At 46.4% G+C, this 13,116-nt stretch overlaps 1 protein-coding gene across 3 annotated transcripts in view; it reads left to right on the top strand.

The window, feature by feature from the left end:
- The window catches only part of THOC6 (THO complex subunit 6), a 205,668-nt gene that overhangs the window by 101,423 nt on the left and 91,129 nt on the right, over positions 1–13,116 (top strand). For all 3 annotated transcript variants that reach the window (XM_069244329.1, XM_069244331.1, XM_069244330.1), the window contains one exon: positions 841–878. In XM_069244329.1, the coding sequence (XP_069100430.1) occupies positions 841–878 (38 nt within the window). The remainder of the gene's footprint in view (positions 1–840; positions 879–13,116) is intronic.

The raw sequence follows: 13,116 nt of genomic DNA, 5'->3' as shown, positions 1-13,116 counted from the left end.
GTGCCGGTTATGCCCAGACGTGGGTCCGGTGCTCATTTTGCCACTGGAATCAAGCTATACCTGGCTCATGAGCCCTTATCAAGGTGAAAATGATCCTAGGTTGCTTTTGTTCTGGTTTAGGTAAGACCTAGATAGGCAGTTTGGGCTGTGACTATTCCCATTGGAACATGGTTAACGTTGATTTACATATGGCCTGGCCCAAACTGAGGCGAAAAACGATGGATTGGGATGCGGCCTGAGCGACTGCCAATGGCTGAGATTAATTCAAGCATTGTATCCATCACCTTGTTGTTGTTGCTTTTGATTTCTTCCTCCAACACCAGTATTGTGGGGTAATTGCTTTAGAAATGTATTGTAAGGAGTGTCTTCAGACCAAGCTAGCACTGACAGTTTGCCCCTGAATGATAATAAGCATTGTTTCTTTTATTTTTGAATGTTAATGGCATTGTTTAATTAATGGCACTCTTCCAATGGTCTTTTTAAGCTTATAGATATTGTTCACTTGTATCAGGGAATCTTTATTTGTCCTGCATCTTACTATGAACACTTCTCCCTCTGCTTGCTTGTTATCAGAAGGGTTCCTCACTCTGTGATCAAATTGTGTTGTGACATTTATCCTTTTGTCTTTATATTGAATATAGGTGCATTCTTTTAGGGGCACTTTTTGTGAGTTCTTACCTACACATAGATGAATATTTTCTTCTGACCTGGTGTGGTGTTAGAGGAACACTTTTGTCTGTCACTCTTGACCCAAAGATCATGTAATGTTGTTTTCAGGTATTGCAGCATGGCTGTGCCTTGCCATTTAATTCCTAATCTCACTTGCATTTTGTGTTTCAGGGCTGTAAGGAAGCTTGGAGCCGCATTATCCACTCCAGGTGAGAAGTTTCATCTGCTCTTCAGGGGACATAGACTGTGTGGGGTGCGGGTAGGCTCATAATAGTAAAAGAAGACAATACAATAAAAATGGCAGGTGGGCATTTGCAGAGATAATAGGTTCTCTTATGTCTATACCATGTTTCCAGTGCTTGCATTTAACATGACCACTGAGTCTGGGAATTGTCTTAGTTCATTTCAAGTAGAACACATTAGGCCTAGATGCTAGCTGACAGTGGTTTATTAAAGCTGTGAACAGGAAACATGATGACTTGATACATTTGATCACCCTGCAGGTGAAGGAGGAAATACTTTAAATGTATATATTTGTGAATGAAGAACTGCTGTTTGAAATATTGTACTTAGTAACGCGGTGGCTCATTAATCACGTGTGGCAGAGTAGCTAACTAGAGAGGTGGTGAAAGTTATCTGTGATGGGTGGAGTGATACTTTAATGGTACTTAGCCTTTTTCTTAGGGGAGGAAAAGTAACAACACAGTTTGCAGATAAGTACTCGACTTATGATCCCAGTCTTCGGAGGTTAGGGTGTCTACGGGGCAAGGTTCAAGAAAACACCAAGGGTGCATCACCAGCAATACGGGATCGGCCAGGTGAAGAGGTCAAACCTGGTGTTGAGTTCCCAGTGGAATGCTATGGAGACTGGGGGCACTCAGAAGAAACAGCTTGCAGGTAAGTACCCTTTGATGTCAGGGCACAGACCTGGGGTGTTTAGAAAAGCACAGGTCAGCATGAAACACACACCCTCAGTGGCACAGGGGTGGTCGTGTGCAGGGTACAAACACAGCATCGGGTGCCCAATATTTTTCAATGGAGGAACCCCAGCTGTCACAAAGAGGCTGCAGGCTTGCTCTAGGCAGTCGGCTGAAGAAGACCAATGACTGGACAAGTAAGTAGAGAGCCCACTGGACGTTGCTGGACCGTCAGTTGGGTTCCCCAAGGCCAGGGGGCTTCGGGTGCAGGGGTAACTTTAAACATCAGGAAATCCGGTCGCAGTCAAGGGGGTCCTCTGGATTTAGGCTGCAGCCGTTGTTGAGTTGGTCAGGAGGGGTCACCCCAGGATGGGCTCAAGGTTGGAATCGCCTGGGGGACTCCCTCTGGATGATGGGCCACCTGGACTCGGGATGTGGACGTCGGGTGCAGAGTGTGCAGGACTTGCAGATCTTGGAGGGTCTGAAGTCCTTCTTGGAGGTTTCTTTGTGGAAAGGGCTGCTGTCCTCGGGAGATCTTAGTCCTTGGGTAGTCAGGCAGTCCTCTGGGGGTTTGTAGAAGTCGCTGGTCCTGAAGATATGTTGCCTTTTTGTAGCAGGAGTCTGCAGTCAGGCTAGTAGGGCTGGGGCAAAGTCAGTTGTCGTCTTGAGTCTTATCTGCTGGAGTGGCTCTTCTTTCCTTCTTCTTCTTTCAGGTCGCTAGGAATCTGAATAGCAAGGTTAAGGGGTGCCCCTAAATACTAGATTTAGGGGCTTTACACAGGTTAGAGGGCAGTAGCTAATGGCTACTGACCCTGAGGGCGACTACACCCTTCCAATGCCTACTCCCTTTGAGGAGAGTGGCACATTCCTAACCCTGTTGGCTATCACCCTCCAAAACAAGATGGAGTATCTTGCCAGGAGGGGTTCACCTCAGTTCTGGTCACCATAGGGGTGGTCCCAGCTGGGACAGACACTGCTGCTGGAGTTTACTAATTTTCCTGCAAGACCTGCTGCCCAAAGTGGTGCCTGGCCTGAGGGGTAAAGGGGGGTTAAAAGAGGGGAGGGGAAGGGGTGGCATCTCTACTAGCTGGAGTGCTCTGAGGCAGCAAAACAGGCAGGAGCCTTTCTGGCTTACTGCCAATTGTTGCTGTTCCTGCAGAGAGGAGGTGTGAAGCACCTCCACCCAGTGCAGGCTTTGTCCCTGACTCCTGAGAGCACAAAGGCTGTCACGCCTTGGGGTCAGAAACTCATCTGGTAGTGGCAGGCTGGCATAGACCGGTCAGCCACACACTAGAGAGTTGGGTGAATTTCAGGGGGTCAACTGTAAGATGTTGTCATTTGCATTTTACAACAACTCCAACACTGGCATAAGTGTGGGTTTATTGAGCTGAGAAGTTTGATACCAAGCTTCCCAACATTCAGTGAAGTCATCATGGAGCTGTGAAGTTCTTAGTGAGAAACTCCCAGACCATATACTTAATATGGCCACACTGCACATACAGGGTCTAAGAATGGATTTAGACACTGTAGAGGCATATTGCTCATGCAGCTGTGCCCGCACCAGTGGTATAGTGCACCCTGCCTTAGGGCTGTAAGGCCTGCTAGAGGGGTGACTTACCTATGCGGCTGGCAGTGGTTTGTGGGCAGGGCACTCAGAGGGATGCCTTGACGACTTTACCTTTTTGTCCCCACCAACACACATAATCTGCATTGGCAGTGTGCATGTGTTTGGTGAGTGGTCCTTTAGGGTGGCACAACACTGGGTGCAGCCCTTAGAGACCCTCAGTTGTGGAAGCAATGGTACAGTTTAGGGAAATAAAATAAGTGCTGGGGCCGGGTTAGCGGGATCCCAGCACACATTGTGACGTTAGCATCAGATATCAGGCAAAACGTGGGGGAGGGGTAACCATGCCAAAAGGGGCACTTTCCTACAAATGTTTGATATACCTACAGATATCTTAGAATAAGAAAAGCAGAACTGTATACAACCTCATGGGAATAGTTATTTATTTTAATTACAAAGTATGTTCAAGCAGGACAAGATTGCCCTTTTAAACCTGCTGGCAAAAGTTAAGTAGATGTTAAATAATTATTCACTAATTCTACACTGAGGAGTTGCATTAAGTGTATTTCAGAGCTGCTCACTGTGTTGCCCTACTTGTGCCTCAAATGTAGTTTCCCCTGTAAGAAATAGATACATGTTCTGCTCCCCATAACTCACTTCTGAGGAGAAGCGTTGACATGTGGTGGAAGTTGGGTGATTTTTCTGATTTGTTTCCTTTGCAGAAAGTCTCCCTCATAATTCTTCCCTCTTCCAACTTGTCACCTTACAGTGGGCTTACGTGGAACATGCTTTGCTGGTCATATGCTGAAAGATAAAGAAATTGATTGGCTGTATTGATGGCACAGCCACATAATGATGTTCAAAATGGAATACCTAATGAGCAATCAGAGACATAAAAACAGGAATTAAATTCCATACCCAAGCACTCAACTATTCTACCAAATGTATTCCAAGCAACAGTTACAAATATTATTCAAATAATATTGTACCTCCTTACCTTATCAGTAACTCCATAAAGTATGGGGATTTTCATGAAGATGCTGTAATAGTGGAAGTTTTGCTTAATTGCATACATATAAAACCAAGGAACAGATAAGAGGGTGAGGTGCTCATGGTGAACATGGTGTTTTAAATCACTCCAATAAAGACAATAATTTGAAAATCTGTAAAAACTAGAGGCTCAATAAACTAACATTCTAGTGATTCAAAAATGACAAATACCCAATCTCAGTTTACAAATTGCAATTTTAAATGTACAAAGCGACATAATTTCCAAGTAGCAAATTTTTAGGATTCACATTCTCTGTTTACTGATTTATAATTTGTGATTTGGTATTGTGAAAACTGTGAATCATGTGCCTCTGAAGGCGCACGAGTACTGTCAGCGACTGATGGCATCACACTCAGCAAGTAGACCAAACATTTCACATTGTAGGCAATCCAATATGAGCTTAATATGTAGTTCTTTATGCTGCACTCAGGTTGGTGGTCGAAGGGCCGATTTGGCTGGCTGATGCTTCCCCCAACACTGACTGAAAGCACAAGGCGTTCCCAGGACTGCAGTAGCCGTCTCCCTGCTCCCACACAATCCTCTTCAGACAGTCAAACACTCCCAGCTCTTTCAGTGCATGCAGAAAGCCGAGGGCGGTTCCAGGGAGCATACTCTGACAGCAACGCGGTTCCTGGCTCTGGCTAGGGAGAGAGCAGTACCTGGCCATCTCATATGCCTGCCATCATTGCTTCTGTTATCTCCCATCGGAAAGCAAACGGAAGCGAAGAAAAGAGTAGTTGTAGGGAGGCATGGTACGTGGCTTTTCTTTTAAATCAGTTCTTTCTACGGAAAAGATGATGTTACTGTTTCAGGCAGGGTTATGGACATGCAGCCTAAATGACGGAGGCTAGTAGAATACGTATATGCTCTGCTAACGTTTGTGGTCTAAATGATAAATATAACCGGCAATATGTTGCTGAGTTGTTCAGATCATTAGGACCAGATTTCACTTGTGAAAAAGAAACACATCACCTGGGAGAGGAGGGATTGGTTACAGGTCAATGGATATTCTCTTCTTGTATGTACATCTCAAAGTTCTTCTAAGGGGGTGAAAATTCTAGGTAAGAGGAACAGGTGAATTACGAAGTGCACACTTGCAGATAAGCTTGGAAGATGGGTAACTGCAGAATGTCAGGTGGTAAGGACTAGTTTCATTCTACTCTCTGTTTATGGCTCCATTTTAGAACAAAGCTTTGGTCATGGAAGAACTGGTGGTAGGACTGACATCATGGCCTACTCCCCTGGTTGTGTGTGGCTATTTCAATTTACGTCTACAAGTGGCAGCCAATAAGGGGCAGATAGAAAAGTATGTAGGGCGAAAACCTTTGGTTTTTAGAGAGGTGAGTCATCTTATGAGCAGCTACAGGCTAGAAGACATATGGGACAGGCTCCTAACTCCTGACCCGGGATTTACATTTTTCTCACCCCCACAAGAAGTATGTGTGGTTGGACTAAGTCTCGATTTCCTCTGGCCTAGTAGGGGAAGCAGGGATTAGAAAACTTCTGCAAGTTTTTTCCTATCATAATCCTTTGATATTAAAAATCCCGGGATAACCAGGACTCACCAGAAGTGGACATTTGACAGGAAACTGCTACTTGATACCAACTATGTTGACCATATGAGAAAGTGGATTGCTTAATTCTTGGACGGTAACAAAGGGGAGGGCTGGGACTCATTTAAAGCAGGGATCAGGTGCGGGACTATCCGCTTCACTTCTTATAATATGACGCAGCAGGCTAAGGAGGTTAGGGGGCTTTATGATGAGCTTGCAGAAATGGAAGTGCAAAACATGAGGTTGATAACAGGTAGGCAGGGCAATTGGGAGATTCAACTAAAAATAGTGACTGCTAAGGTCAAGGTCAATAGCTAGCTAGTAGAACACTTGTGGAAAAATTCTAGACCCATAGATTAGAGCTATGAGTATGGGGAGACTGTGGTTAGGGTATTGGCCCTCCATAGACAACAGTAAGGGGGAAACAGGGGCACTGAGGTCACTGAATGAAAGAATGGAGGCCTGGATTCCACCGCTGACTCTATAGCCAAAGTCTTCGAAGAGTATTATAAGGAATTCTATCGATGAGATGTCTTTCCTTCACTAGTTCAGATAACACACTTTTTAAGGGGAGTTAGCAAGGAGTCTCTAGATAGAGAGGAGCTGGAAGCCTTAAAGGCCACCATCAACTCTGATTCCGCCCAGCCTCATGGGGAAGTCAAATATTGTGGTCTTTAGGAAGAAGGGGAAGCCCCCTAAGAAGCCAGGGTCATATAGACCAATTTCATTAATCAATTCTTGTGTATATCTTTGATATTGATCAAGCTATTCTATTTCTTCGATCAAGTCAACAACTAAAACTACTCTGAGGGAGCTGTATTGGTTGAAAGTATATTGTGACTCTGTAGTCTGAAGAATGCTCTTTGAACAGCCCTCAGTTTGGGGGACATCTCAGTGGTCAACTTGAAGTGATGGCTTAACTTTAGATCATGTATCTGAGGGTATGGAGTGATGTGCCTCTATAGGATCGATAAAAATGTACACGAATTGTAAAAGTTTATAGTATTTAAATGTGATCAAGCAAATATTAATTTAGTATTGTGATGAATTTTCTTGTTGCCCCCTCCATTTATTTAAAATAAATAAATGGAATTCAGATATAAGTATTAATCTGATGGCATTTGCAGAAGGGCACTCCTATCAATGTGATTGACTTCAGTCACAGCCTCAGCTATCTGTTTTGTCTTGATGGCACGTCCACTGGGGTTGGTGATGGCTCAGCAGATGGACCCCTTCCAGTCCGATTGCTTTTTTTCTCCTACTCCTTGGTCTTGGTGTTAAGGTCATACCACCTCTTATGGAGCTCCAAAATGCTCCGAGTGGTGACTCCAATTACATTTGTTCTCTGCCATATCCTTCTCTCCATGGCTTTGGGCACATTCAGTTAGCCTTTTCTAAACAACTGATCATTCTTTGTACATACTTCCCTGCCTAAATCTCCAAACCTTTGTCACAAAACCTCTGCTTCCTTTTTCTTCCTCCTTCCTCTCGTTCTTCCTCCTACCTTGACATTTCAAATATATGCACACGTAGGATCAAATCCATTTCCTCTTCTGTGCCTCGTTGGAGACACAGTGAAGTACAGGGGTACTGCGAACACAACGACTTCATTTTGCAGAGGACAGCCTTAAATCGCAGTAGTTAGAGACATTGTATGACCGACATTGATAGCATGTTTTTCCGAGCAAATGCTCAATGCATTCTGGGTCTTGTATTAGTGTACAGTATAACAGTGGTCACAAAGTATGCCTATAGTATGCACAGATTCTAGGCCCTACACCCATTGAAAGGTTGCATTGCATTGCATTGTACAACATCAGTTTGTATGGTAAAGTGTTTCGGAAGTCTACAAAAAGTGTACATTAGGAAGCCTAATCAGAGTATTTAGATGAAATAGTGTCTGGTGGAAATTATGACACGTTGCAGTGGGAGGAGGATGCCCGACGAAGGAATGTGGAAAACAGGTAATCGAGCAAAATGTTTTAGTGAGGAACTCTAGCAGCACGTTTCTGTATACTCAAGTGCCTGTGCAAGGGTCAATTAGCTTCATGTCCTACAAGAAACAAACCCTTCTTTTTATCATCTTGAATCTCATTGCTATATGGTTAAATTCCATAAATGGTTAGGGAACCAGGAGGTGAGAGAGAAAAAACACAGATGCCTTTGTATCTCTTCCAGTGGTGGTACACAGAGAACTTCTTCTCATTGAGTGGCCTTGATAAAGTACCTGTGCACAGGCCTATTTAGAGACTTCCTGTATTGTGTGTGGCATTCGCAGGATTAGTGTGTTCTATTTATTTTAAAACTTCCCTCGGCCTGAATGTTTTTTTTTTTTTTTAGATAAGTATGTACTAGGAAGAACCTATACCTTCAAATCCATATGACAAATGAATGTGAATGCCTCACCTTATATGGCTTCCAAATTGTCATACCCTTTAGACTCTCTGTCTAGGTAAGAAGGATTTACCCTCCCAGGCCCTGACAACCTGTCCCATCATTGTAAGAAACAGACTCTTTAGATGATATATCAAAATTAGATATATTGTGCAAAGAGTCCAGGGGTTCCCTTACTAGTGGACAGGTGTTTGCTCTAACAATTCCAAGGCATTCTCTTAGGGGGTAGTGTGGTCGAGCAGCCTTAGGCTCATTAGAGAGGAGTATTACACATTTATTATAGGCACACAGTCAATAACTGGGACTGCATACAGGTATAGTACAGCCACTTATGGGACTAATTTCCTGGACTTAAGGTGAGTATGGGGCAAGGCCCAAGGCCACACCAACAGGTCACACCGGGCAGCACTGGGTCGGCTGGGTGCAGAGGTACAGAACAGCATTGGGTACCCTATGTTAATCTATGGAGATTGGTCCAGTTGTGAAGAGGCTGCAGGTTTGGACTGGGAGGTCAGTCAGGCTTAAGTAGCAAGTGGGCTCAGCTCTCACGATGCTCGGCAACATGGGGACACCTTAGGTCCTCTCTTCCACTGGCCAGGGGTGACTAGTACAGAGGTGTTTTGAGGCATCAGGTTTTCTCCCCCGGGAGCACTTGCGGTTGAGGGGGCCTGCGGGCAGAGGCTGGAAGTGGCATCAGTGAGTCCACAGTGGGCAAGTCCAAGGTGTGCTTTGTCTCTAGAGGGCCAGGGGACCACGCAGGCACCATTGGTCCACTTCACCTCGGGATAGGCAGCACGAGTGCACAGGTGTCGGATTTTCAGTGGCCCGGAGTCCTCACAGTTCTCTTGGGGTGCCTGTGGGATGCAGGGAAGTTCTTAAATCTTTGTTAAAAGCAGGCAGTCCTCCAAGGCTTTTGGAAGCACGACAGATTGAAGGACAAGGCGACTTTTGTGTAATTCGATGGGATCAGGAGACAGACCGGGAGGGCTGGGTTCAAGTCAAGTGCTTCTTCCTTAGTTATCACCTTTGCAGCTCTTTGTGTCCTGCTTTGTAGGTCAGCAGGAATCTGATTTCCTAGTGCCAGGGGCTCCCCTAAATACTGAAGTTAGGGTTGTGGGGTGTAGGGTAGTAGCCAATGTGCTACTTACTCCTGGGGTCACTACACCCCCTATATGCCCATTTCCAACGTTCCTAGTCCTGCCATCACCAAGATGGCAGACTTTTAAAAGTTATATCCACACCAGGCAGCTCCACTTAGGGCTGGGACTGGCATGAGAGCTGGGCACGCCTCTCTGACTACTAATTTTCCCACCTGTCTAGGTGCCCAATGGGCCCTGGGGCAGTGGGGCTGGCATCTCTCCTTTGAGAGAGACCAGAACTGCTTACGGAGGACTGTGGGCTTCTTTGAAGCCTCCTGTCTTGGAATGCAGATTTGCAGATCATCCTCTGGGGGAGGGGGTGGTTTTCAGGGGGCACGTCTAAGGTGCCCTCTGGGTGCATGTATTGTATTGTATTGTAATAGTATTTATATAGCGCATACTACCCCTGACAAGGCGTCGAAGCGCTTTTCGGCGAGTAGCACGCTACTCCGGATCCCAACAAGAATTAGTGATGGATTAGTATCGGGAAATATAAGTACAGTTTTAGTATTATTATGAGTTAATTTGTGCCTTGGATATGAGAGTTTTTTAGTTAGATTGACTGGAGTAATGGAGGGGTGGAGGAGGAAAGAAATCCAGAAGTGTTAATTGGGAGTATATCCCTCATTTACTCATCCCAAAGGCTTGGGATGAGTAAAGGGGGATGGAGGACGGAAGAGTCTGTGGAAGGGCTAGAGAGATCATAGTAGCAGGGTAAGATAAATGAGGGCGAATTTAGTAGGGTTGTTTGGAAGGTCATGGTAGTAGAGTGAGGTTTGGTGAGTTAGATGTGGAAGCGGAGGGAAGACCTTAGGCAGAGTTATTTAGGAGATGAAAGTAGTAGAATGGATTTGGGATGAGTTCAAGTGGTAATGGAGGATAGATTGATAGATACATGACATATGAAGATGGGTAGATAAGTGTGATAAGGTGAGAGCAGGGATTCATAGATATCTAGTATAACAACTGTAGGAAGTTGGCTCTGTATGTGCTATTTCAAAGTAAGGAATAGCATGCACAGAGTCCAAGGGTTCCCCTTAGAGGTAAAATAGTGGTAAAAGGAGATAATACTAATGCTCTATTTTGTGGTAGTGTGGTCGAGCAGTAGGCTTATCCAAGGAGTAGTGTTAAGCATTTGTTGTACATACACATAGACAATAAATGAGGTACACACACTCAGAGACAAATCCAGCCAATAGGTTTTTATATAGAAAAATATCTTTTCTTAGTTTATTTTAAGAACCACAGGTTCAAATTCTACATGTAATATCTCATTCGAAAGGTATTGCAGGTAAGTACTTTAGGAACTTCAAATCATCAAAATTGCATGTATACTTTTCAAGTTATTCACAAATAGCTGTTTTAAAAGTGGACACAGTGCAATTTTCACAGTTCCTAGGGGAGGTAAGTATTTGTTAGGTTAACCAGGTAAGTAAGACACTTACAGGGCTTAGTTCTTGGTCCAAGGTAGCCCACCGTTGGGGGTTCAGAGCCACCCCAAAGTCACCACACCAGCAGCTCAGGGCCGGTCAGGTGCAGAGTTCAAAGTGGTGCCCAAAACACATAGGCTAGAATGGAGAGAAGGGGGTGCCCCGGTTCCGGTCTGCTTGCAGGTAAGTACCCGCGTCTTCGGAGGGCAGACCAGGGGGGTTTTGTAGGGCACCGGGGGGGACACAAGCCCACACAGAAATTTCACCCTCAGCAGCGCGGGGGCGGCCGGGTGCAGTGTAGAAACAAGCGTCGGGTTTGTAATGGAAGTCAATGGGAGATCTAGGGATCTCTTCAGCGCTGCAGGCAGGCAAGGGGGGGGTTCCTCGGGGAAACCTCCACTTGGTCAAGGGAGAGGGACTCCTGGGGGTCACTCCTCCAGTGAAAGTCCGGTCCTTCGGGTCCTGGGGGCTGCGGGTGCAGGGTCTCTCCCAGGTGTCGGGACTTAGGATTCAAAGAGTCGCGGTCAGGGGAAGCCTCGGGATTCCCTCTGCAGGCGGCGCTGTGGGGGCTCAGGGGGGACAGGTTTTTGTACTCACAGTCTTAGAGTAGTCCTGGGGTCCCTCCTGAGGTGTTGGATCGCCACCAGCCGAGTCGGGGTCGCCGGGTGCAGTGTTGCAAGTCTCACGCTTCTTGCGGGGAGCTTGCAGGGTTCTTTAAAGCTGCTGGAAACAAAGTTGCAGCTTTTCTTGGAGCAGGTCCGCTGTCCTCGGGAGTTTCTTGTCTTTTCGAAGCAGGGGCAGTCCTCAGAGGATGTCGAGGTCGCTGGTCCCTTTGGAAGGCGTCGCTGGAGCAGGATCTTTGGAAGGCAGGAGACAGGCCGGTGAGTTTCTGGAGCCAAGGCAGTAGTCGTCTTCTGGTCTTCCTCTGCAGGGGTTTTCAGCTAGGCAGTCCTTCTTCTTGTAGTTGCAGGAATCTAATTTTCTAGGGTTCAGGGTAGCCCTTAAATACTAAATTTAAGGGCGTGTTTAGGTCTGGGGGGTTAGTAGCCAATGGCTACTAGCCCTGAGGGTGGGTACACCCTCTTTGTGCCTCCTCCCAAGGGGAGGGGGTCACAATCCTAACCCTATTGGGGGAATCCTCCATCTGCAAGATGGAGGATTTCTAAAAGTTAGAGTCACTTCAGCTCAGGACACCTTAGGGGCTGTCCTGACTGGCCAGTGACTCCTCCTTGTTGCTTTCTTTGTTCCCTCCAGCCTTGCCGCCAAAAGTGGGGGCCGTGGCCGGAGGGGGCGGGCAACTCCACTAAGCTGGAGTGCCCTGCTGGGCTGTGACAAAGGGGTGAGCCTTTGAGGCTCACCGCCAGGTGTTACAGCTCCTGCCTGGGGGAGGTGTTAGCATCTCCACCCAGTGCAGGCTTTGTTACTGGCCTCAGAGTGACAAAGGCACTCTCCCCATGGGGCCAGCAACATGTCTCTGGTGTGGCAGGCTGCTGGAACTAGTCGGCCTACACAGACAGTCGGTTAAGTTTCAGGGGGCACCTCTAAGGTGCCCTCTGTGGTGTATTTTACAATAAAATGTACACTGGCATCAGTGTGCATTTATTGTGCTGAGAAGTTTGATACCAAACTTCCCAGTTTTCAGTGTAGCCATTATGGTGCTGTGGAGTTCGTGTTTGACAGACTCCCAGACATATACTCTTATGGCTACCCTGCACTTACAATGTCTAAGGTTTTGTTTAGACACTGTAGGGGTACCATGCTCATGCACTGGTACCCTCACCTATGGTATAGTGCACCCTGCCTTAGGGCTGTAAGGCCTGCTAGAGGGGTGTCTTACCTATACTGCATAGGCAGTGAGAGGCTGGCATGGCACCCTGAGGGGAGTGCCATGTCGACTTACTCGTGTTGTCCTCACTAGCACACACAAGCTGGCAAGCAGTGTGTCTGTGCTGAGTGAGAGGTCTCCAGGGTGGCATAAGACATGCTGCAGCCCTTAGAGACCTTCCTTGGCATCAGGGCCCTTGGTACTAGAAGTACCAGTTACAAGGGACTTATCTGGATGCCAGGGTCTGCCAATTGTGGATACAAAAGTACAGGTTAGGGAAAGAACACTGGTGCTGGGGCCTGGTTAGCAGGCCTCAGCACACTTTCAATTGTAAACATAGCATCAGCAAAGGCAAAAAGTCAGGGGGCAACCATGCCAAGGAGGCATTTCCTTACAACAACCCACCCAGGAGCCATGCAATGACCCACAAACATGGCAAGCACAGAACAACATACACACACATATATATATATATATGTGTTCGGTGGCATGTGTAGCTGCAGATACACATGCTGTGCATTATCCTGCCATCTAGTGTTGGGCTTGGAGTGTTACAAGTTGTCTTTCTTCGAAG

The sequence above is a fragment of the Pleurodeles waltl genome, chromosome 7, assembly GCF_031143425.1.
Source record: "Pleurodeles waltl isolate 20211129_DDA chromosome 7, aPleWal1.hap1.20221129, whole genome shotgun sequence".
Lineage (NCBI taxonomy): Eukaryota > Metazoa > Chordata > Amphibia > Caudata > Salamandridae > Pleurodeles > Pleurodeles waltl.
The sequence above is the reverse complement of the archived record's forward strand: the minus strand, read 5'-3'. Positions and strand labels throughout refer to the sequence as shown.